The sequence below is a fragment of the Balaenoptera borealis genome, assembly GCF_965194805.1.
Source record: "Balaenoptera borealis genome assembly, chromosome: 2".
In the NCBI taxonomy this organism is placed as follows: Eukaryota; Metazoa; Chordata; class Mammalia; order Artiodactyla; family Balaenopteridae; genus Balaenoptera; species Balaenoptera borealis.
In genome coordinates, this window is record NC_138867.1 from 117,299,212 (window position 1) to 117,323,317 (window position 24,106).

Here is a 24,106-nt window from a genome sequence, read left to right on the forward strand (position 1 = left end):
CCATACAAGAGGATTAAAAGTGCCAAGTACTTACACTATATAATTTTCTTTCTGTTTTTAGAAACAATCATGAAATACAGCTTAGCCAAAAATATTCAATACTGACTGATCTCTCCTTTAGGTCCCTACAGTGTTCAAGGTCACAGGGTCAAAGTATACCAGCCAGAGGGAGAAGAAAGTTGGCTCTGTGGTGTTGTAAGCCATCAAGACTCCATCACCCGTCTTATGGAGGTGTCTGTAACTGAGGTGAGGCTCTGTGTTATTTTGTCCGAGGTCCATCCATCCCCTTACCCAGGGTGGTGCAGGAAAAGGGAGCACTTCATTACATGTAAGAAGACTTAGGTTCCATCTCTGGCTTTGTCATTTTTTTTTTAAATTTATTTTTGGCTGCGTTGGGTCTTCATTGCTGCGCATGGGCTTTCTCTAGTTGCAGTGAGCGGGGGCTACTCTTCGTTGCAGTATGTGAACTTCTCATTGCCGTGGCTTCTCTCATTGCGGGGCACGGGCTCTAGGCGTGCAGGCTTCAGTAGTTGTGGCACTCAGGCTCAGTAGTTGTGGCTCGCGGGCTCTAGAGCACAGACTCAGTAGTTGTGGCGCACGGGCTTACTGGCTCCGTGGCACGTGGGATCTTCCCGGACCAGGGATCGAACGCGTGTCCCCTGCATTGGCAGGCGGATTCTTAACCACTGCGCCACCAGGGAAGTCCCCCTGGTCTTATCACTTATTGCTTCTATCACCTTGAGAAAGGCTGTTCAACTTTCTTAACCGCAGTGTTCTCATTTGTAAATTAGAGTTAATTAGGTAACCACACCCTGACCTCACAGCATATGTTTTGGGAACTAAGATAATGTATTTGAAAGTGCTTTGAAATCTATGAAAGGGTATACAAATGTGAAGTGGTATTATCATTATTTTATCACATTCAGAAAGTTTAGTATTTAAAAATCTAATCAGTTAGCATTTGCTTCTATAATACTTATGCCACTCCCCCTTAGATGCTGAAAAAATGAATTGTTTCTAAAGCAATAAATAGAAAAAAACATAGCATCTAGAGCTACCTGGAGAATTGTCTATCAAAACAACAAGAATATTTGGGGACTTCCCTGGTGGTTCAGTGGTTAAGACTGCTTCCACTGCAGGGGGTGCAGGTTTGATCCCTGGTTGGGGAACTGAGATCCCACATGCTGTACAGTGCAGCCAAAAACAAAAACAACAGCAGAGTATTTTGAGGCAAACATGTATGTATTTATGATATCTTTGAATTGGTTTCAGACTTGCCCTTGGCAGTCACATGTAATGTAAACAAATGATTTTAGTTATTTCTTTATTGAATTTTATTTATTAAATTATTCAATCCTCATTTATAAATTTCAAATGGTACACATATATATAAAATAGATATTGAAAGCCATCCCTTCCCCTAGGCAAATATTACTCCCCACAATGGTAATCACCATTAACAGTTTGGTGTATATTCCATATGCTTCCAAATATCTTCTCTGTGTGTGTGTGTATGATATTTATATATTGTCTATTTAGGAGATAACTATATAAATCATACTTTATTAACAAATGGGATCATATGATACATATCGTTCTTTTTTTTGTTGTTATTTATTTATTTGTTTGTTTTTGTTTTAGGCTGTGTTGGGTCTTTGTTGCTGCGCGCAGGCTTTCTCTAGTTGCAGCAAGAGGGGGCTACTCTTTGTTGCGGTGCACAGGCTTCTCACTGCGGTGGCTTCTCTTGCTGGGGAGCACAGGCTCTAGTCGCGCGGGCTTCAGTAGTTGTGGCACACGGGCTCAGTAGTTGTAGCTCACGGGCTCTAGAGCACAGGCTCAGTAGTTGTGGTGCACAGGCTTTGTTGCTCCACGGCATGTGGGAGCTTCCCGGACCAGGGCTCGAACCCTTGTCCCCTGCATTGGCAGGCGGATTCTTAACCACTGCACCACCAGGGAAGCCTCATATAGTTCTTTGATTTACCTTTTTTACTTAATTTTAAATTGTCAACATCTTTGTGTGTAAATATATATAGAAATCTATCAATACTTCGTCCTTTTAAAATAGATGCATACTATTCACTGAATGGATGTATCATAACTAATTTAATTTAAAATTGATGGACATTTAAATCATTTGTATTATTTTCACTAATACGAATAATGCTGCATTGAATATCCTTGGGCATATATCATTGTACACTGTTTCACATTATTTATTGGAATAAATTCCTAAGTGTGTAATTGCTAGGTCAAAGAATATGCACGTTAAATCTGACAATGTCTGTCAAATTGGCCCCTCCCAAAACCTTTTGTTTTTTAATAGTAGAGTGGTGCTTTTAATGATTACTGGTTCTGAAGGTTTTTTGTTTTTTTAATTACAGAATAGGAAGGTTTTAGAGATGCAGAATTTGAAATTAATATCCCTAAAAGGGACACTTGGGCATTGAATGCAATTTTTTCATTCATTCGTTTAACAAATATTTGAGTGATTACCATATTCTAGACCTTGTTTCAGATGTTGTTATTCTGGCAGTGAATGAAATAGTAGAGATCCCTGTTCATGGAGCTTTCATTCTAGCAGGGGAGTAGAAACAAATAGAGATAATTACATAGATTAGAAAAATACATAATTATGTCTTTGGTGGACAAGGCATTAAATCTTTTTCTTCCTTTTTTCATATTTTCTTCTATCCCGCTCCTACTATAGAGTGGTGAGATCAAGTCCGTAGATCCCAGACTGATCCATGTGATGCTGGTGGATAATTCAACGCCTCAGAGCGAGGTACAGTAATGAACTGAGTCTCGGAGCAGACTCATGAGCTTGCGTTATCTTGTTACATAGACTTCCTTATGTGTGTGTTATCCATGGCTGCCCTTTGGGTTTCATCTCTGACCACTGTACATTTCTTGCTCTCTCCACGGTCTTGTCCAGTTGAGGGAGGATAATCTCAAGAAAGAGACCTAGTCTGAGCAAACCCTTTTCATCATGGCTATGTTGCCTAGCTGTTTTAAAATCCATGGCCTATTTTTTTCTTACATTTTTTCAGGACAGGTATATTTGAAAGATACAGTAGACAAAGCTGTAATAAGCAGTAGAAATATTCATGACCTACCCAGTAATAAGAAATGGAGGAGAAGCTACATCCTCTTTTTCTTTCCATTAGGTGGTAGTGAGCTCCAAGGAAATCTGAAATTCCATATCCCAAGAAGAGTCAAATCAAACTGGTGCGTAGTTCAGTGCTCAGCACACAGTGGATTACTCCATAATTACTGTGAATCAGGCCAACTCTTGGTTCATTCAGAATTATCATAACCCATAAAAAGATACATTATATATCAGTGCCTGAACCAATCAAGGAATCCTGTATGAATTTCCTTCAGTAGGACATTGACTTGGACAGCCATCTGTCCATATATTCCTCATAGTCTTTTAGCACCTGCATAGTATTGCTCTCTTGGCTACTCCTGCTGAGTATACAGTTCTTCCTCATCTTCTTTATCCAGTCATTTTTGGCTTGATAAAACAAGATTAGGGTAGGAAAAGAAGAATCAGGGTTAAATTTAATAGTTCTTTACTACATATTATATTATTACGAATAGGATAAGTCTCTTGACTGTTTTACGTGGCTGAAAAACACTTGTTATTTTGATGCTATGTTGGGTCCCTATTTTATTTCCTTCCTATTTCATTCATTCTTTAAGCCCTATTATATGTCAGGTACTGTTTAGCTGCCCAGATATAGCTAGAGAGTACTGGTCTCAGTGTCCTAGTCTTTCTACTCACATGTGAGTAACTCACCGTAAGTAGGGCGTACATGTAAATTGTTGATCAGGGAGATTGCTCTGAGCCAGGCTCTGTAAGTTGGCCGGATGAGTTAAAGGTGAGATCTGTGGTTTTCAGCAACAGATGTTGATTCTTCCCTTTTCAGCTTTGCCATGATGTGGCTATCTTCTTAGCTAGCAAAGTACAATTATTGACAGTTCTGCCAAGTTTTACAGTAACCCTTCTTAGAGATCCATGGTTACCTCATCTCCTTGAAAGAGTGAGCAAGAAAGAAAGGAGAGATTTCACTGATTGTACTTCCATACTTCACAGTACTGAAAACTGGGTGATGATAGAGGTTGAAGAAAGGGTAAAAAGGTTTTAAAAGGATCAAATGAAAGCAATTCTTAACAAACAGAAACAGTTCTTGAACGAAAGATTTAGAAACTTAGATTAATATTACCAAAAGCATGGGAGAAACAAATGAATCTTGAGCTTTGTTTAAGGTTTGTAGAAGGAAATTAAGGGAGAAAAGACAGAAATGAAGGCAGCAAAAAAAAAGAAGAAAAAAAAACTAAAACTGGCAAGAAGAAATGTAAAATTTGAAAAAATTTCAGTTATAACAGCTATAATAATGATTACAACAAAGATAGATCTGCACAAAGAATCTATAAGTATTCAAGGGCAGTAAGAATAGAGTAATCAACTTGGTAAATAATAATGGCCAAATAACTATGTCATTAGCTTATTGCCACCCCAATGTGTTATCTGAATAAAACTATCTGAAAGTTAGCTAAATGAAGCTAAAATGAAAACCTGCTTCATGATGGGATACCAATCTAAGACTGTTCCGGATGTAAGTTGCTTGAGATAATGTTAGCTGTGTCCCAAGCCCCTGTCCTCTTATCCTTCTCAGGGAAAGAGTTTTTATTCAGAGATAGGAATTGCCCCCTTTTAATTCTGTGTCTTTTAAGGTTGTCTGACCTCTCAAATAAGGCACAAATAAGATTTCATGTGATAGGCTAAAATTACTGGAAGAGCTAAGAGATTTGGTTGTTTGGTTATGGTAGCCTGCCTTTTTAGCTTTCCCCTGTCTAATGCTTTGAAATAAGCTCTGGAGATTGTTTGTGTCTTTATAGTGTCCATAAGAGCAATTCAAACTTGTTTCTGTTGGGCTCACTTTTGCTCTGGTCACAGACTCATAAATGTTGGTTTTCCTATTGTTAAGTTGTCACCAGTTTTTAGTGACTTCTGGATAGAAGAGATTTTATTTTTCAATACTTGAAATGCCAGTTTCTGTCAAACAAGGAGATAAATATAAAATAAAGCAGATTTTTTTTTTCATCAAGAGGCAAATAAGTTCCCAGCCTAGCTCTAGCAGTCTATTTTGTAAAAGAAATTCCACAAATTTTTAAAATCCTAAAAAAAGTCCAGTTGAGGAAGTAGTGCATTTTATTTAAGGGAAGGTTTGCCAAGTGAGTTAACTTCTTAGTAATCATTATCTTGAATATGTGTGCATAAATTGAATCACAGGAAGACTGGAGCTTTTTAACAAAAGGGGATGTCTTAGAGCTGGCATTGGAATTTGGCAATCTGTACCTGCTTTGATTGTCTGCTTCTAGAGATGGGAAAGAGCTAATGGTTTATGGTTTTCACAGGATGGAAGGTCCCTTGTAATAAATCTTTTTTGAATTTTGTTTTGTAGGGGGGTACGTTAAAAGCAGTAAAATCTTCCAAAGGAAAGAAGAAGAGAGAGAGCATAGAGGGGAAAGATGGCCGGAGGAGGAAAAGTGCTTCGGACTCTGGGTGTGACCCTGCATCAAAGAAATTAAAAGGAGACAGGGGTGAAGTAGACAGTAATGGGAGCGATGGAGGTGAGGCAAGCCGAGGGCCCTGGAAAGGAGGGAATGCCAGTGGAGAGCCAGGGCTGGATCAGAGAGCCAAGCAGCCACCGACTACATTTGTCCCCCAGATTAACCGCAACATTCGCTTTGCCACTTACACCAAAGAAAACGGCAGGACTCTGGTGGTGCAGGATGAGCCCATAGGTGGGGACACACCTGTACCTTTCACTCCATATTCTACAGCCACAGGTCAGACACCTTTGGCCCCAGAGGTGGGTGGAGCCGAAAATAAAGAGGCAGGAAAAACACTGGAACAAGTTGGCCAGGGTATGGTGGCTTCAGCAGCTGTGGTCACTACCGCCAGCTCCACCCCAACCACGGTGAGGATCTCAGACACTGGCCTTGCAGCAGGGACTGGGCCGGAAAAACAGAAAGGCAGCTGGTCGCAGGCCCCAGGAGAGGTGAGTTGTTTCAGGGGCAGATTTGCAAGATTTGGGTTCACTCTTTCACCTTACTTTGTTCTTAACACATTAAAAAAGCATCTCAAATGCCACAGGGAAGGAGTATTTCTGAGATGTGCTTAAATTGTATTCTGTGGATAGTCCTTTACTGCTCGTTGGGCAAATGCATATATCTTTAAAAACTTTATCAGCTCTTAAAAGTCACCTGAACAATTGGGCTAATCAAAAACTGATTATACAACCCAATTTAATGAGTTGTTAAAATAGATCTAATGGGGAATCTTTTTAATTCAGTTATCTATTTAGTTCATGTAGTGGTTGAGCCTCAACCAGGCCTATGAGAGGCAAGGTTAATGAATTATAGTGTTGGCAACAGTGAACACTGTAATTAAGGCTATGTGAAAGCTACTATTACCAACCCCTGTTTTCAGTTCATCATTTTATATATTTTCCTTTGAGGCTGGGCTGCTTTCTTTGATTTGATATGACCATGGAAGGTTGGTTTTTTCTTTCCCCTAAGTTAATCTTTTAAGTCTTACCTGGAAATTTTGATGGAATTATTTCATCATTTCATATATTTTCCTTTGAGGCTGGGCTGCTTTCTATGATTTGATATGACCATAGAAGGTTGGGGGTTTTTTCCCCTAAATTAATCTTGTAAGCCTTACCTGGAAATTTTGACGGAATTAATCACAGTAGTATCCAGTTTACTATGTTCTTTATCTTACATGCATGTATTGTTGCTGAAAAGGAACTTTTGTTAAATACAAGTTAACATCAAGTTGGCTCCCCAGTCAAATTTGAAAGTGTCAAAATCAGTTCTTATAGTCTTTTGGTTCTTATTTTGGTCACCAAAGTATGATTTATGATGCTAGTCATATTTTTTTCAAACTGGCTGTTAATTCAAGCTGGAATATGAAATACAAATAAAATACTAAATAATTTTTTTAAATTATGTATAGGAAACTACTGTGTGCTAAGTACTGTATATTATAAACAAAGAATTGAAATCCTGTTTGACGGAGCTCACATCCTAAAATGGAATCATTTTATAACAGTGTATAACAGTGCCATATAAAACATGGTATATACATTTCATCTTACTTCTTCCCCTCCCTAGCAAATGCAGTTTGTTAATCTCTAGTGTGCAGGGTTGGGGAGGAAGGTGAAGTGCCCAGGCAGAAGAGAAGGCCTGTAAATGCAAATTTCGCACTCTTCATGGTTTGTTCTCTGTTAGTTTACCAGCATTCCCAAGAGAACTAGGTGGGGATCTTATGTGGATTTCCAGTATGTGTAAGTCATCATATTGCCCAAATTGATTAAAATCAAATCCATGTCAAAGGCAGAGTAGATGTAAATGGGGATTACAAAATAGAACAAATACTACACTCTGCAAGAAGAGATCCACTGAATGCTGTTGTTCTTGGAGTAGCAAAGCTGAATAAATGAAATGTGGATCAAAGGGCATTTTCCAAACAGGTGTGAGAAATTTCTGTGACTGTATCTGTAACTTTGCTAATGTGTTAGCCTAGGTATTCTCTTGGAATATGATTTAAAAGTACAGAAATGGATGTTTCCATCATGAAATAGGGACACAGCCCCCCAGGAAACTTCTTGCCCTAAAAAGTGTGTTGAAATCAGTTTGTCATCACTTTCTTATAAGAAGAGGATTTGAAATTTAATCATTTGAAGGAAATGAAAGACCGTCCAAATTATTTTTCATTCGTGTGTGTATTTATTTTTAAAGAGTAACTTTAGTTGTGAAACCTGAGATCCTTATGCTTATTCCTTGCAGTCATGCAGGTGTCAAGGCTCCTGGCAAAATTCTGGCAGTGAAACAACAGCGTAGCATCAGTGCTGTATCTGTCTATTCTCTTCTTTTTATTTGGAAGAGTTTAAGTCTGGTTGCTGGTTAGTGGGAAGGAAAAGAAGAATGAACTAAGTTTTTGACTGTTAAATGCACTGAAGCAGTCTCTGTAGCAGATGTCAGCTGGAGGCAAGCTGCAGGTGGTCTGCCTGGTTCTCATGCCTCTTTGCCACCCCAAAGAAAGTCCTAATGTAGACTCCTCTTGTGTATTTAAAGAAAACCTTAAATAAATTGAAATCCCCCCCCTTTTTTATAAATTTATTTATTTATTTTTTTATTGGCTGCGTTGGGTTTTTGTTGCTGCGTGCGGGCTTTCTCTAGTTGTGGCTAGCAGGGGCTACTCTTTGTTGTGGAGCACGGGCTCTAGGCACACAGGCTCAGTAGTTGTGGCTCGCAGGCTCCAGAGCGCAGGCTCAGTAGTTGTGGCGCATGGGCTTAGTTGCTCTGCGGCATGTGGGATCTTCCTGGACCAGGGCTCGAACCCGTGTCCCCTGCATTGGCAGGCGGATTCTTAACCACTGTGCCACCAGGGAAGCCCCCCCCCTTTTTTAACAACGCCCTTTTATTTATCTGGCATAAATTTTTTTTTTTTAATTTTATTTTTTATTTCTTTGGTTTTTTTGCATTGGGTCCTCGTTGCTGCGCATGGGCTTTAGTTGTGGCGAGCGGGGGCTACTCTTCATTGCGGTGCGTGGGCTTCTCATTGTGGTGGCTTCTCTTGTTGCGGAGCATGTGCTCTTGATGCGTGGGTTTCAGTAGTTGTGGCTCGCGGGCTCAGTAGTTGTGGCTCGCGGGCTCTGGAGCGCAGGCTCAGTAGTTGTGGCGCACGGGCTTATTTGCTCCACGGCATGTGGGATCTTCCTGGACCAGGGCTTGAACCCGGGTCCCCTGCATTGGCAGGCGGATTCTTAACCACTGTGCTGGTTAGGGAAGTCCAAATTTTTTTAAATTATGGTAAAGTAACACATAACATAAAATTTACCACTCACACCATTTGAAGTATACAGTACTGTGGCATTATACATTCACAGTGTTATGCAACCATCACCACTATCTAGTTAAAGGAATTTTCTTCTCCCCAAAAAGAAACTGCATATCCATTAAGCAGTCATGGAATAATTTTTATTTCCAAGTATTACATAAGTGCTTGTACCTACCTATGGATATTTCTCTGTATTACGCACATATATGGGTGTGTAATATACCATATGAAAGTGATTATAACCCTTCTTTATGTATACATCCTTCTTTATTCAAATGCAGAAGTTAGCATTTTTAAGGTATTAAAAAAAAGTGTTTTTTCATTCTCCAATTTGTTATGCTGAATGCTTTTATTTGGTGGGTGTATCAGTGTCTACAGTTTTCCACTGTGGAGACTTGTTAGATCCTAATGATAACAGAAGGGTTCAGTAACTGGTATGCCTTCTATAATTTAGCACCTTTAGGTCTAACTTTAATTGAAACAGATAATTCAACTTTTAGGTTGACTTGCACCCATAAATAAATGGTCAAATTCCAAAAGGGTCCATCTTGGTGAGTTTCGGACTAATAAAGAAAATACTTTTCCTTAATGTACAGTGGGCTTGTCATAGGGCTGAAGTCGCTTTTGTAAGATGGGCAATTTGCAATGGCTTAAATAAACCGAAACTTTAACCATAGCCCCTAAGGTCTTTGAGATAGATTAATATTACAGGGTCACTAGTAATATTTCACTATATTTCAGAGTAAAAGCTGATGTCCATTGGGGAGCCCTTTTCTTCAGTTCCTGGCGGAGTCTTCATTTCAAAATAGATACTTAGAAGCCTACACAGCCTCCAAGTGCTTTGACAACCAGTTGGCTAACAACCAAGGGAATGGCAGGATATCATTCATCCTGCCATCTCTAGCTTACCTTGCTAAAGATCCCCTCTGTGCTGTCTGTGGCAGTTTTCTTCCCTGGTGAAATATAGGTATAAGAACAGTTTTCCTGGAATTGTAGGAGAGAAAAGTTGATTGACCCACAGGAAATGTTGGCCTAGGTCCAAGAAGATATCGTAAGGTTGTCAAGAGAAGCCAGCATCACTAACTCAGGCTATCTTCTCTTCTTTTCAGAATTCAAGAAATTCTGTTCTGGCCTCTTCTGGATTTGGAGCATCTCTCCCGAGTTCATCACAAGCTTTGACTTTTGGAAGTGGAAGGAGCCAGTCCAATGGGGTTCTAGCCACAGAGAACAAACCTTTGGGCTTCTCTTTTGGCTGTAGCTCTGCACCAGAGTCTCAGAAAGACTCTGATCTCTCCAAAAACTTGTTTTTTCAATGCATGTCCCAAACTTTACCCACCAGTAACTACTTCACTACCGTTTCAGAGAGTTTGGCTGATGATTCCTCCAGTCGAGACTCATTCAAACAAAGCCTTGAGAGCCTATGTAAAGGAAGATCCTCTCTTGGAGCAGACTCTAAATCAGGCTCTAAGGCTGGAAGCTCTGTGGATCGGAAAGTGCCTGCAGAGTCCATGCCCACCCTCACGCCAGCCTTCCCACGGAGCCTCCTAAATGCCCGCACCCCAGACAGTCATGAAAATCTATTTTTACAACCCCCTAAACTGTCCCGAGAAGAGCCTCCTAACCCTTTCTTGGCATTTGTGGAGAAAGTTGAACATAGCCCTTTCAGCAGCTTTGCATCTCAGGCATCAGGTAGCTCTTCCTCTGCTACCACTGTCACCTCCAAGGCAGCACCCAGCTGGCCCGAGTCTCACTCCTCTACAGATTCAGCATCTTTAGCAAAGAAGAAAACCCTCTTCATCACAACTGACTCCTCCAAACTGGTGTCTGGTGTTCTGGGCTCAGCTCTTACCACTGGGGGGCCAAGCCTCTCTGCCATGGGGAATGGCCGGTCCAGTTCACCCACCAGCAGCCTCACCCAGCCCATTGAGATGCCTACTCTCTCCTCTAGCCCCACAGAGGAGAGACCAACTGTGGGGCCTGGGCAGCAGGACAATCCTCTCCTTAAAACCTTTAGTAACGTCTTTGGCAGGCACTCAGGCAGCTTTCTGTCCTCCCCAGCAGATTTTTCACAGGAGAACAAAGCTCCTTTTGAAGCTGTGAAAAGGTTCTCACTGGATGAGCGAAGCTTGGCTTGCAGACAAGACTCGGACTCCAGTACCAATAGCGACCTGTCAGACTTGAGCGACTCTGAGGAGCAGCTGCAAGCCAAGACTGGCCTGAAGGGGATTCCGGAGCACCTGATGGGGAAGCTGGGCCCCAATGGGGAGCGCAGTGCTGAGTTGTTGCTGGGAAAAGGCAAAGGGAAGCAGGCCCCCAAGGGCCGGCCTCGGACTGCCCCCTTGAAAGGTGATCCTGCTGGGGTTATACGTGGGCTTGGCTCTGGCACTAGCTTTAAATGCTTGTTGTGCTCTTGGGCAGCAGAGGCCCTCTCTTTGATGGAAAGTTCTATAATCTCATAGAATTACATAGTCAAAAGGGCGCAGTAGGGGCCCCTCATCAGACCTTATGGTTCAGGGCAGGATTGATCTATACCAGTACTGTAAGAGGGGTATCTGTCCTGTGTAATGATAATCCCAAAAAGTCTTGATAGTCTGTTATTTTCGGTCAGGAACTCTTTTCTTGTGTATTTCTCTTGCCTTTGGCCCTTCCTCTTTTATTTACTTAGGCGAGTTACTCAGTACTAGTCTTCATTCTCACATCGCAGCCTTTAGTAGAGTTGATGAAGCAAAGAGAGCCACTCCTCAGTTTGCTCCTCTCTGTCACATATATATGGTTTTAACACCTCTTCCAAAAACTGTTAACTCCTGTGGAGTGAGGTTATGGTCCAAAATTGTATAAGGGCAAGTGTCTAAGAGAAAGTCTGATGGTAAAAGTCGCCATTCTCCTTAGGATTTGGTATCCCATGGGAGCCCCAAGAGTTCTTGATTAGTAGAACAGTCATATCCTGAGGGGCTAGTGGCAAGAGGCTTCTGCTGTCTTGAGTTTTCCTCACCCATGCTCAGAGTTGTTTTGTTGTCATGGGGTACTTCCCACAAATTCTCCATGGTCTTTAGCTCCTAGTTGAAGCCTTTGTTCCCTGTGCTCCTTTTCTGTCAAGGATGGACCTGCTGGGCTCATGCCCATTCAGTGCAAGGAGGAGTGACTCAGGTCAGGACAAGTGACTGTCCCCAGGAGGATTATGTTATTGAGTCTCATTTAAACCTTTCATGACCAACCATTTCTCCCCCTCCCTTGCCACAGTTGGCCAGTCAGTGCTGAAAGATGTGAGCAAAGTGAAGAAGCTGAAGCAGTCCGGAGAGCCCTTCCTGCAGGATGGGTCGTGCATCAATGTAGCCCCTCATCTGCACAAGTGTCGTGAGTGCCGCCTGGAGCGGTATCGGAAGTTTAAGGAACAAGAGCAAGATGATTCCACTGTGGCTTGCCGCTTCTTTCACTTCCGGAGGTACCCAGACTCCTCTCTTCATCTCCTTCCCAGTTTCGTTAGGGACACTTAACTTCCACTCTTTCTCTGAATCGGTAAACATATCTCACCATCTTTTTATTGTTTTCCTAAATTACATTGCTCTCAGAGTCTCTGCTAAGGTTCTGCCATCCCATTAGTGGCCACTTAGTTGTTTGGATTGTGAAATGATATGTGACTTTGTCCTTAGAGAATTGAAATTGAACAATCTCACCTGCTGCCCCCTGAGCTGTGTTGAGTTATTCCTAACTTGGGTTCCATTTGAAACCAGTGGTGTGAGCAGAAGGATGCCATTTTGTGTCGTAGATCTGCCTGACCACTTACTCCTCTTTAGTGCTAGAGTAACTTGAGTCCGCTAGGGAGAAGGGGAAGTAAGATGAGGGGATAATGTGAAATAGAGATAACTGCTGAAAATCCTAGGAATATCCCTTGCTTTTACCAAACAACAGCTATTTAGTCACTTTTCTTCTGCTTGATAAACTTAGAAGAGGAATTTCTTCTAAGCAATCATTCAGGTGTCCTTAGTTTTTTAAATAAAGAAATCCAGGTGGTTTATCCATGTGGCATGGATTCACTTATTCAGCAAATATTTATTGAGCACTTAATGTGTGCCAGCCATTGTTGTGGGCATTGAGGATTAAACAGTACATGAAACCATCAAATTCCTGCCCTCAGGAGGCTTGTTGGGGACGCAGAGAGTAAATAAGAAAAAAAAAGGTTAAATGTATAGTATGTCAGTCTGTAATAACTGTGAGGAAGAAAAAAGAGGGAAAGAGGATTGAAGTGTGGGGAGGCTAGAGAGGCTACAGTTTATTTTTATTTATTTATTTATTTTTATATCTTTATTGGAGGAGGCTACAGTTAAATAGGATGGCTTGATGGAGGAATTCCCCGGTCGTCCAGTGGTTAGGACTCCACGCTTCCACTGCAGGGAGCACAGGTTTGATCCCTGGTTGGGGAACTAAGATCACATGCCACGTGGCAAGGCCAAAAAAAAAAAAAAAGGATGACTTGAGAAAGTGAGTTTTGACTAAAGACCTGAAGGAGGGGAGGGGACTGAGCCACGCATTCTTCTGGGAGACAAGTATTCGAGATAGAGGGCACAGCAACAGCAACTGTCTTGAGGCTGGAATATTTCTAGTGTGTTCATGGAGCTAGGGTGGGTAAAAGAGAGTAAGCAAGGGGGGGAAAAGAGTGAAGTCAAAGAGTTAATGATAGGTCCAGATTCTAAAGGGCTACTCTTAAGGGCCCTGGCTTTTATGCTGAAGAAGCAGTTGTTGGAGATTTTGAGCTGATGAGTAACACTGATGAATGTTTTAAAGGATCACTGTGACTACCTTCTTGAGAGTAGATTATATTGAGGCAAAAGCAGGGAGAAATTAAGAGAATATTAGAATTATCCAGGTGAGAAATGATGGTGGCTTAGTGTAGGGAGGTATTAATAGAGGTGATGAGAAGTGGTTAAATTAAGGATATATTTTGAAGGTAGAGCCACATGCTTTTCTGATGGATTGCATGTGGGATATGAAAGAAAGGAGTCAAAGATGATTTTACGGCTTCTGGCCTGAAAACTGGAAGAATGGAATTGCCATTTACTGGTAAGGTGATTTCTTAGGGAAAAGTGGGTTTGAGGAGGAAAATGGGGAGTTTTAATTAGTTAATTTATTTATTAATTTATTTTTTATTTTTGTTTATTTATTTTGGGTTGTGTTGGGTATTTGTTGTGGTGTGCGGGCTTCTCATTGTGGTGGCTTCTCTTGTTGTGGAGCACGGGCTCTAGGTGCACGGGCTTCAGTAGTTGCAGCACGTGGGCTTCAGTAGTTGTGGTGCGTGGGCTCAGTAGTTGTGGCTCACAGGCTTTGTTGCTCCACAGCATGTGGGGTCTGCCCGGACCAGGGATCGAACCCATGTCCCCTGCATTGGCAGGAGGATTCTTAACCACTGCGCCACCAAGGAAGTGCGGGAGTTTTAATTTAGGTATGTTAAATTAGAGATGCCTATTAGATTTCCAAGTAGAGATGTTGAAAGGGCAGCTGGGGAATTCCCTGGTGGTCCCACGGTTAGGACTCTGCCTTCTCATTACCAAGGACCCGGGTTCAATCCCTGGTCAGGAAATTAAGATCCCACAAGCTGCGTGGTGCACCCAAAAAAAAAAAGAAAAGAAAGGAAAGAAAGAGCAGCTGGATATACAACTCCAGAGTTGAGGGAAGAAGTCCAAGCTGGAGATAAAAATGTGGATGTCACTGGGTATTTAAAGCTGTGAGTCTAACTGAGATCACTTAAGGAGTCAAAGTCTAGGCAGAGAAGAGAAGTAATCCAAGGACTGAGTTCTGAAGCTCTCCAGCATTTAGAGATGGGAAAGATGAGGAGGAACTACTAAAGGAGGCTGAGAAAGAACAGCCAGTGAGGTATCCTGGAAGACAACTGAAGAAAGTGTTTCTGGTAAGGAATTATGAACTCCGGCAAATGTTGGTGATTGGGAGGGGTCAGTTAAGGACTGAAAATGACCATTGGATATAACAAGGGGGAATGACCTTGTCAAAAACAGTTTTGGGACTTCCCTGGCAGTCCAGTGGTTAAGACTCCACACTTCCACTGCAGGGGGCACGGGTTCGATCCCTGATCAGGGAACTAAGATCCCACATGCTGCGTGGCATGGCAAAAAAAAACAAAACCAATTTTGGTAGATTGGTGGGAGAAAGCCTGAATGACGTGGATTAAGAGAAAATAAAAGGAAAAGGAACTGGTGACTGTCAGTATAGGCAACTCTTTTAAGAAACTGCTCTTACAAACTGATAAATGGAGGAGGTGGGTGTGGGATCAAGGGGATTTTTGAGATAGCACGTTCAAATACTGACAAGAGTGATTCAGTAGAGAGGAAAATAGATGATGTAGAAGAGAGAATTAGTGGAGGGATGCCTATGCAAGAGGATAGGATGTAGAACATAGGTGGAGAGGTTGGGTTGATCTTCACTGGTACCTAGTTCATCCATAGTAGCAGAAGATGAAATGGAGTACATGGGGCCAGTGACAGGAATGTGTGGTAGTGTGGTGGTGGAAGCTTGTGGGAATTCTCTTCTGGCTCCTTGCGGAATTTTTTCAGTGAAATACTTAACAGGGTCCTTGTGGGGAAAGTAATACTGGACGTTTGAAAAGAAAGGAGAAGATATTAAACAGGCATCTAGGAGAGGGAGCACACCAGGAAACTGTATTGTGGCTGCCAGGCAATATTAAGGGTTCACGTGAGTAGACATGAATTTCAAGTGTGACAGTGAGGCTTCCCTAGTGGCGCAGCGGTTGAGAATCTGCCTGCCAATGCAGGGGATACGGGTTTGATCCCTGGTCCGGGAAGATCCCACATGCCGCAGAGCAACTAAGCCTGTGTGCCACAACTACTGAGCCTGTGCTCTAGAGCCCGTGAGCCACAACTACTCAGCCCGTGTGCCGCAACTACTGAAGCCCACGCGCCTAGAGCCCATGCTCTACAACGAGAGAAGCCATCGCAATGAGAAGCCCACGCACTGCAACAAAGAGTAGCCCCTGCTCACCGCAACTAGAAAAAGCCCACATGCAGCAACAAAGACCCAACACTCCCAAAAAAAAAAAAAAAAAAAAAAGTGTGACAGTGAGCATAGCTCTGTATTTTTCTCTGGTCACATTCAGTGGTGTGGGTGCTGGTATGGAACAGGTGGTTGGAGAAACTGGTGGACATTTCTGGGGACAGCTTTTTAAAGAACCCAGACCTACTAGGTGTTAACAAGCCTTCCTATTAGTGCATACTCTGTTGGTCTAACACAGTGAAATTTCTTAACTCAGTCTGATTCCTGTTATGTCTCATTTAATTTCTTTTAGATGCTAGGATTTCAAGTGTGTGTCGGTTTGCATGGTTGCTGCTATTTACTATGTATTTGACTGTGTACATTCCTGTCTCAGGTTGATCTTCACTCGAAAGGGGGTACTCCGAGTGGAGGGGTTTCTGAGTCCCCAGCAAAGTGACCCTGATGCCATGAACCTGTGGATTCCCTCTTCCTCCCTAGCAGAAGGAATAGACCTAGAAACCTCAAAATACATTCTTGCCAACGTTGGAGACCAGTTCTGCCAGCTTGTGATGTCTGAGAAGGAGGCCATGATGATGGTGGAGCCACACCGTAAGGCACCCTCTTACTTGTCTTCCAGTCAGTTCTAGGTGGAAACTCATTTTCTTTTGCTTAAAGGGAGGTGTGGAAGGAGTGGCAGGTGGCATTTTCTATGGATGAAGTAAGACCAATAAAACTTCTCTTTGTAGTAAACTAAATAGCTGAAGTCATACCTGTATCCAGTAGTCCTCATTCTTTTAGTCTTTGGCAGTTAACAAACTAAAAATTCCTTCCCTGTTTGTCTTTCATTGTTGTAGCACAGTTGCCATAATTTACAATTTGATCCCTGTTTGGGTTTGATTCACGCTGAATATTTTCAGTTTGCTTTGAACTAATCTGTGTTAGTATGTAATACTTGATGGTTTGTGAATAGATGAAGTGCTACTGGTTGTTGTGTTTCATACCTAGAACCCACATTATTCAGACATTTATGATATTTCCATGTCTATGAGATACTATACCCTATTTCTAGACCAAGGAATATTGTACTATGAAATTATGCCCTACACTTTAAGAGAAGAATCCTCTTGTTTCAAAATTCCCGAAATTGAAAATTTTATAGTATCTTAAATGACAACATGTGGCATTCATTCTCATTGACACTTGTTCAGAAATATTAGAAATTCCATGTATTTTGTTTCTCTTACAATTATAGAAATACAGACTTCATGAACCTTTGAGTTTAATTGCTAGACAAAACACTTGAGTAGAAATCAGTGGGTCTGGGATCTTTTGCTGTTGCTCAGGATGGTCAGTGCCAACAGTATTCCTCTTCCTTTTTCCACCAGAGAAAGTGGCATGGAAGCGAGCAGTGCGTGGTGTACGGGAGATGTGTGATGTATGTGAAACAACTCTCTTCAACATCCACTGGGTTTGTCGCAAATGCGGATTTGGGGTCTGCCTTGACTGTTACAGGCTCAGGAAAAGCCGACCACGCAGTGGTGAGCAAATATTGTCCTGTGTAGTTCTAAAGGTAAACTGTCAGTGGAGGTGTGGACTTGGAAATTGAAGCAGAAGTGGGTTTGCGCCTCCTCTTTAGCTGTTTAGCTTCATATATGTTTTGTCACATTGTGAGGTCTTAAAATTGCCAATACTCCAGCCTAACTGGAAAGGTTAAAACAAGCCAAGAAGAGTAAATCTTCATCTTCCCTGGTTTTTTTTTTTTAATAACATCTTTTTTTGAGATATAATTCATATGCTGTAAAATTCACCCTTTTAAAATGTACAGTTCAAAGGTTTTTAGTATATTCTCAAGGTTATATGTCATCACCAGAGTGTAGTATATTCTCAAGGTTATATAGTAATTTCGTTTTCATTGTTCCAAAAAGAAACTTCACAGCCATTAGCAGTCACTCCCCATTCCTCCCCCTCCTTAGGCCTTGGTAACCACTAATCTACTTACTGTCTATATAGATTTGCCTATTCTGTACATGTCATATAAATGGAATCATACAATATTTGGCCTTCTGTGACTGGCCTCTTTAACTTAGCATACTGTTTCAAAGTTTCATCCATGTTATAGCACCTAATTCATTCCTTTGTATTGCCAGGTAATATTCCATTGTATGATATACTACATTTTTTTCATCCATTCATAAGTGAATGGACATTTAGGTTGTTTCTACTTTGGGCTGTTATGAATAATGCCACTAGGAACATTTGTGTACAAGTTTTTGTGTGAACATATGTTTTCATTTTTTTTGAGGATATACCTAGTAGTGGAACTGATGGGGCATATGGCAGTTCTATTTTTAACCCTTTCAGAAACTGCCAAACTGTATTCCAAAGTAGCTGCACCATTTTATAATTCCACCAGCAATGTACGAGGATTCCAGTTTTTCTACATCCTTGTCAACACTTGTTATTAAATGTCTTTAATTGTAGCCATCATAGTGGCTATGAAGTAGTATATCATTGTGTGTGTGTGTGTGTGCGTGTGTGTGTGTGTGTTTTAATAAATTTATTTATTTATTTATTTATTTATTTATGGCTGCATTGGGTCTTCATTGCTGCACACGGGCTTTCTCTAGTTGCGGCGAGTGGGGGCTACTCTTTGTTGTGGTGCGCGGGCTTCTCATTGTGGTGGCTTCTCTTGTTGCGGAGCATGGGCTCTAGGCGCGCAGGCTTCAGTAGTTGTGGAGCGCGGGCTTCAGTAGTTGTGGCTCGCGGGCTCTGGAGCACAGGCTCAGTAGTTGCAGCGCACGGGCTTAGTTGCTCCGTGGCATGTGGAATCTTCCCAGACCAGAGCTCGAACCCGTGTCCCCTGCATTGGCAGGCGATTCTTAACCACTGCACCACCAGGGAGGTCCCTCATTGTGTGGTTTTGACTTGCATTTCCCAGATGACTACTGATGTTGAGCATCTTTTCATATGCTTATTGGCCCTATGTTTATCTTCTTTGGAAAAATGTCTATTCAAATCCTTTGCTTCACTTTGTTTTTGCTTTACCTTATTGCCCACCGAGAATCCTCCTTGGCCCTTGACTTCCTCATTCTTCCCTCTTCTAAGATACAGTGTAACCATTGTAACAGTGGTTTTAGAGCTTAGGCTACTGGGATCTGAATCCTACTTGCACACATTATTATACCAACTATGGTATCTTGGGCTAGCTACTTAACCCCTCAAAACCTCAGTTTCCTTGTCTATAAAACAAAGATAATATGAGTATGTCCCTCACAGCATTGTTTTGAGGATTAAATGAGATGACGTATGTAAAGTGGTTAACACAGGGCCTGACATCCACTAGGTTCTACATGTTAATGGAGCTAAGATCTTCCATTTTTGCCCATGAAAGATTAACTTCTGCACAAATTGCCCTCCTGCCATAAACAACAAGAAAACCAGACAAAATATATGAAACCACAATTTCAGATATTAGACCACAGGCAGTTTGAGTCTGTGTTCCCTAAGAAAAGGGAAGAAATAAGGTGAATCTTACAGTTGCCCCAGTTTAATGCTTGGAGGCAGTTTCCATCCTGTACCACAGGGAAAGGTAACTAATATAGAGTTTAGCAGTCTCATGAGTTGAGACAGAGATCAGAATCTGTGAAGAATAAGGTAGTGTACTGAAGAGGTTACAGCTACACAGAGAGAACACCAGAGATCTGTGGAGAAATCGTCTAAATTTTTTTTGTCTTATAGTGATCTGCACATGCATAAGATGAAACTTTTCTCAAGGCAGTCAACTGAGTAGTATACAGAACTGACAGTTTGTATTCCCACCAGCCAGAGTGGAGAGACACTGGATAGAGTTCAAAAGAGTCACACCCTTAGTAGTAAGACTAATGTTGTCCCAGAATACAGGCTGCTCTGGACCTGCCATAATGAAGTGTAAAGAAAGCCTTGGAAGGATCAAATTCATCTACAAGTTACTTAGTTATATGCCACACTAAAACCAAACATTCTTTAAAGGATTACAACAAAATCCAGTACTCTGAACATAAAACTCACAAAGCTCTGCATTCAGTGAAGAATGATCAGGTATACAGAAAAGCAGAATAATATGACCAATAATCTGGAAAAAAGAAAAAAAAAACTATCTGTAGAACAAATCCAGAAATGACAGTAGTGATGGAATTATTGTACAAGGACCTAAAACAGCTATTATAAAACTTTTAAATATGCTTGGACATAAAGGAAAACACAATGAGAAAAACAGAAGACATGTAACAGACCCAAATGAAACTTCTTGAGATGAAAAATATCTCCCCCCAAAAATTACACTAGGTGGCAGATTAGATACTCCAGAAGAAACAGTGAGCTTGAAGACAGCAATAGAAACTATAAAAGCTAAGCACAGAGAGAAGAAAGAAATTTATAAGTTGAAGAGTGGATTGTTGAACTACAGGATATATTGGGCAGTCTCCAAAACTTATAAATGGAGTTCCAGAAAGAGAAAGGGCAGGAGGGCAGAGACCGAAAAAATATTTGAACAAATAAAGCCAAAAATTTTCCAAATTTGATGAAAAAGCTATAACACCACAAATCCAACAATAACCCTCAAACAGAAAATACGTTAAGAAAACCACACCGGGGCTTCCCTGGTGGCGCAGTGGTTAAGAATCACCTGGTAATGCAGGGGACACGGGTTTGAGCCCTGGTCTGGGAAGATCCCACATGCCGCGGAGCAACTAAGCCCGTGCGCCACAACTACTGAGCCTGTGCTCTAGAGCCCACGAGCCACAACTACTGAGCCTGCGTGCCACAACTACTGAAGCCTGTGTACCTAGAGCCCGTGCTCCACAGCAAGAGAAGCCACCACAATGAGAAGCCACCACGATGAGAAGCCCACGCACCGCAACGAAGAGTAGCCCCCATTCACCGCAACTAGAGAAAGCCCCGCGCAGCAACAAGGACCCAACTCAGCCAAAAATAAATAGATAGACAGATAGATAGATAGATAGATAAATTTATTCATAAAAAAAAAGAAAAGAAAACCACACCAGGGGCTTCCCTGGTGGCGCAGTGGTTAAGAATCCGCCTGCCAATGCAGGGAACATGGGTTTGAGCCCTGGTCCGGGAAGATCCCACATGCCATGGAGCAACTATGCCCGTGCGCCACAGCTTTCAAGCCTGTGCTCTAGAGCCCGCGAGCTACAACTACTGAGCCCATGCACCACAACTACTGAAGCCCATGCACCTAGAGCCCGTGCTCTGCAACAAGCAAAGCCACCACAATGAGAAGCCTGCACACCGCAATGAAGAGTAGCCCCCGCTCGCCACAACTAGAGAAAGCCTGTGCACGGTAACAAAGACCCAATGCAGGTAAAAATCAATAAAAATAATAAATAAATTAAAAGAAAACCACACCAAAGCACATCATAATCACTTACCGAAAAACAGTGATAAAGAGAAAAGCTGAAAAGCACCAGATGAAAAAAGGCACATTATGTAATAAAGATAAGAATGATAGCTAACTTGTCAGAAACCTGTACACCAGAGACAATGGAACAGTATTTTAAGGTGCTGAAAACAAACCTATTAACCTAGAATTCATACCAGTGAAAATATCTTTCAAGAGTGAAATAGTTTTTCAGACGTGGAAAAAGTGATAGAATTCATCACCAGCAGATCCATGCTACAAAGTTAAAGGTAGTTACTCAGGCAGAAGAAAATGATACAATGTGGAAATTTGGATTTACACAAAGGAGTGAAGAATATCCTACGTGGTAAATATGCAGGTACATATAAAAGACTTTTTTTCTTAATCTTTTAAAAAGATAATTGTTTAAAGCAAAAGTAGTAACAGTGTATTGTGGGGTTTATAATTTAAGTAAAACTAAAATATGTAATAACAGCACAAAGGAAAGGAGGGGAAAATGGAAGTATTGTTTTGTAAGGGTCTTAACACTATGAAGTGTTACAGCATTTGAAGATAGACTGTGATAAGTTAAAGATACTGCAAAGTCTAAAACAAACCAAAAAAATTAAGAGATATAGCCACTAAGCCAAAAACGGAAACAAAATCATATTATAAAAAGTAATTAATTCAAAAGGAGGAAAAATGAAACCAAAAAATGGTACAAATAAACAGATATACAGTATATCTTGTATTCAGATTTCTTGGAGTGGATAGCACAATTACCAAAAAAAAAGCCTAAGAAGGTTTTTTGGGGGCATGATAAAGAAAAGTTGAAACACTGAACTAGGTATAGATAGGGACATCTTATATAATGTGAAAGACTGTATTTTTCCCCCTAGGATCAGGTACAAAGCAAGGATGTCCACTCTTCACAACTTCTATTCAACATTGAACTGGAGTTACTAGTCAGCATGAAGAAATAAAAGACAAGGAAAAGCATAATAATAATAATAATAAAAGGCACATAGCTTGGAAAGAAATAAAATGGTTTTTATTCTCAGATGACATGATCATCTATATAGAAAATCCCAAGAAATCTACAGTAAAGCTACCAGAACTAATAAATGAGTTTAGCAAGACTGCAGGATACAAAGTCAAAATAACAAAATTCAGTTCTATTTCTGTATGATGTCAGTGAACAATTAGGGATAGATTTAGCAAATGTGTAAAAGACACATGTACTGAAGACTACAACATATTGCTAAGAGAAATTAAATGCTAAATAAATGGAGAGGTGTACTGTATTCACGGATAGAAGATTGAATATTAAGATGTCAGTTCTTCCAAATTGATCTGTAATTAAGTGCAATTCCAATCAAAATCCCAATAGGCCTTTTTGTAGAAATTGACGAGTTGTTTCTAAAATTTATATGAAATACAAAGGACCTAGAATAACCAAAATTTTGAAAAAGAAGAATGAAGTTGGAGGATTTATACTGCTTCATTTTAAGACTTTGTATAAAGCTACAGTAATCAGGACACTATGGTTAGTACAACAGAACAGAGTCTAGAAGTAAACCCACTCATATACATTCAACTGATTAGCTGCAAAGGTGCCAAGGTAATTGAATGGGAAAAGATAGTCCTTTCACAAATGGTACTGAAATAACTGTATATACATATTCAAATAATCAAATGAACTATTTTTATTCACATTATATACAAAAAACTAACTCTAGTAAATCATAGACCTAAACATAAAAGTTAAAACTCTAAAACCTCTAGGAAAAAAATAGAAGACCTTTGTGTCCTTGGGTTACATAAATATTTCTTAGATAAGACACAAAAAACAAAAGAAAAATTAATATCATCAAATTTGAAAACTGTCTTCAAAAGACATTAAGTAAATGAAAAGGCAAGCCACATAGTGGGAGAAAAGATTCACTGATCACATATTTGCTAAAGAACTTGCATTTATAATAAAGACCTCTTAAAACTCAATAACAAGACAAAAAAACCAGTTGTTGTTTTTTTAATTTTTTTTTTAATATAAATTTATTTATTTATTTTTGGCTGCTTTGTGTCTTCATTGCTGCGCGTGGGCTTTCTTTTTAGTTGCAGTGAGTGGGGGCTACTGTTCTTTGCAGTGCACATGCTTCTCTTTGCGGTGGCTTCTCTTTGTTGCAGAGCACGGGTTCTAGGCATGCGGGCTTCAGTAGTTGTGGCAGGCAGGCTCAGTAGTTGTGGCTCGCGGGCGCTAGGGCGCAGGCTCAGTAGTTGTGGCTCGCGGGCGCTAGGGCGCAGGCTCAGTAGTTGTGGCACTTGGGCTTAGTTGCTCCACGGCATGTGGGATCTTTCTGGACCAGGGATCAAACCCCTGTCCCCTGCATTGGCAGGCAGATTCTTAACCACTGCCACCAGGGAAGTCCCTACTTTTTAAATTTATTTATTTTTGGCTGCGTTGGGTCTTTGTTGCTGCTCTCAGGCTTTGTCTAGATGCGGAGAGCGGGGACTACTCTTCGTTGCGGTGCACGGGCTTCTCATGCGGTGGCTTCTCTTGCTGCGGAGCACAGGCTCTAGGTACGCGGGCTTCAGTAGCTGTGGCACGCGGGCTCAGTAGTTGTGGTGCATGGGCTTAGTTGCTCTGCAGCATGTGGGATCTTCCAGGACCAGGGCTCAAACTCGTGTCCCCTGCATTGGCAGGCGGATTCTTAACCACTGCGCCACCAGGGAAGTCCCCACCAAAACCCAGTTTTTAAATGGGCAAAATATTTGAACAGATATCAAAGAAG

At 41.2% G+C, this 24,106-nt stretch overlaps 1 protein-coding gene across 2 annotated transcripts in view; it reads left to right on the forward strand.

Moving 5' to 3' along the window:
* Positions 1–24,106, forward strand: part of KDM3B (lysine demethylase 3B) — a 60,190-nt gene that overhangs the window by 19,573 nt on the left and 16,511 nt on the right. Inside the window, exons 5-11 of one of the 2 annotated variants that reach the window (XM_082379625.1) lie at positions 122–246; positions 2,708–2,782; positions 5,469–6,068; positions 10,027–11,263; positions 12,158–12,359; positions 16,311–16,525; positions 17,302–17,454. In XM_082379625.1, coding sequence (XP_082235751.1) covers positions 122–246; positions 2,708–2,782; positions 5,469–6,068; positions 10,027–11,263; positions 12,158–12,359; positions 16,311–16,525; positions 17,302–17,454 — 2,607 coding nt within the window. The remainder of the gene's footprint in view (positions 1–121; positions 247–2,707; positions 2,783–5,468; positions 6,069–10,026; positions 11,264–12,157; positions 12,360–16,310; positions 16,526–17,301; positions 17,455–24,106) is intronic. The other variant, XM_082379626.1, reaches the window with a different exon arrangement.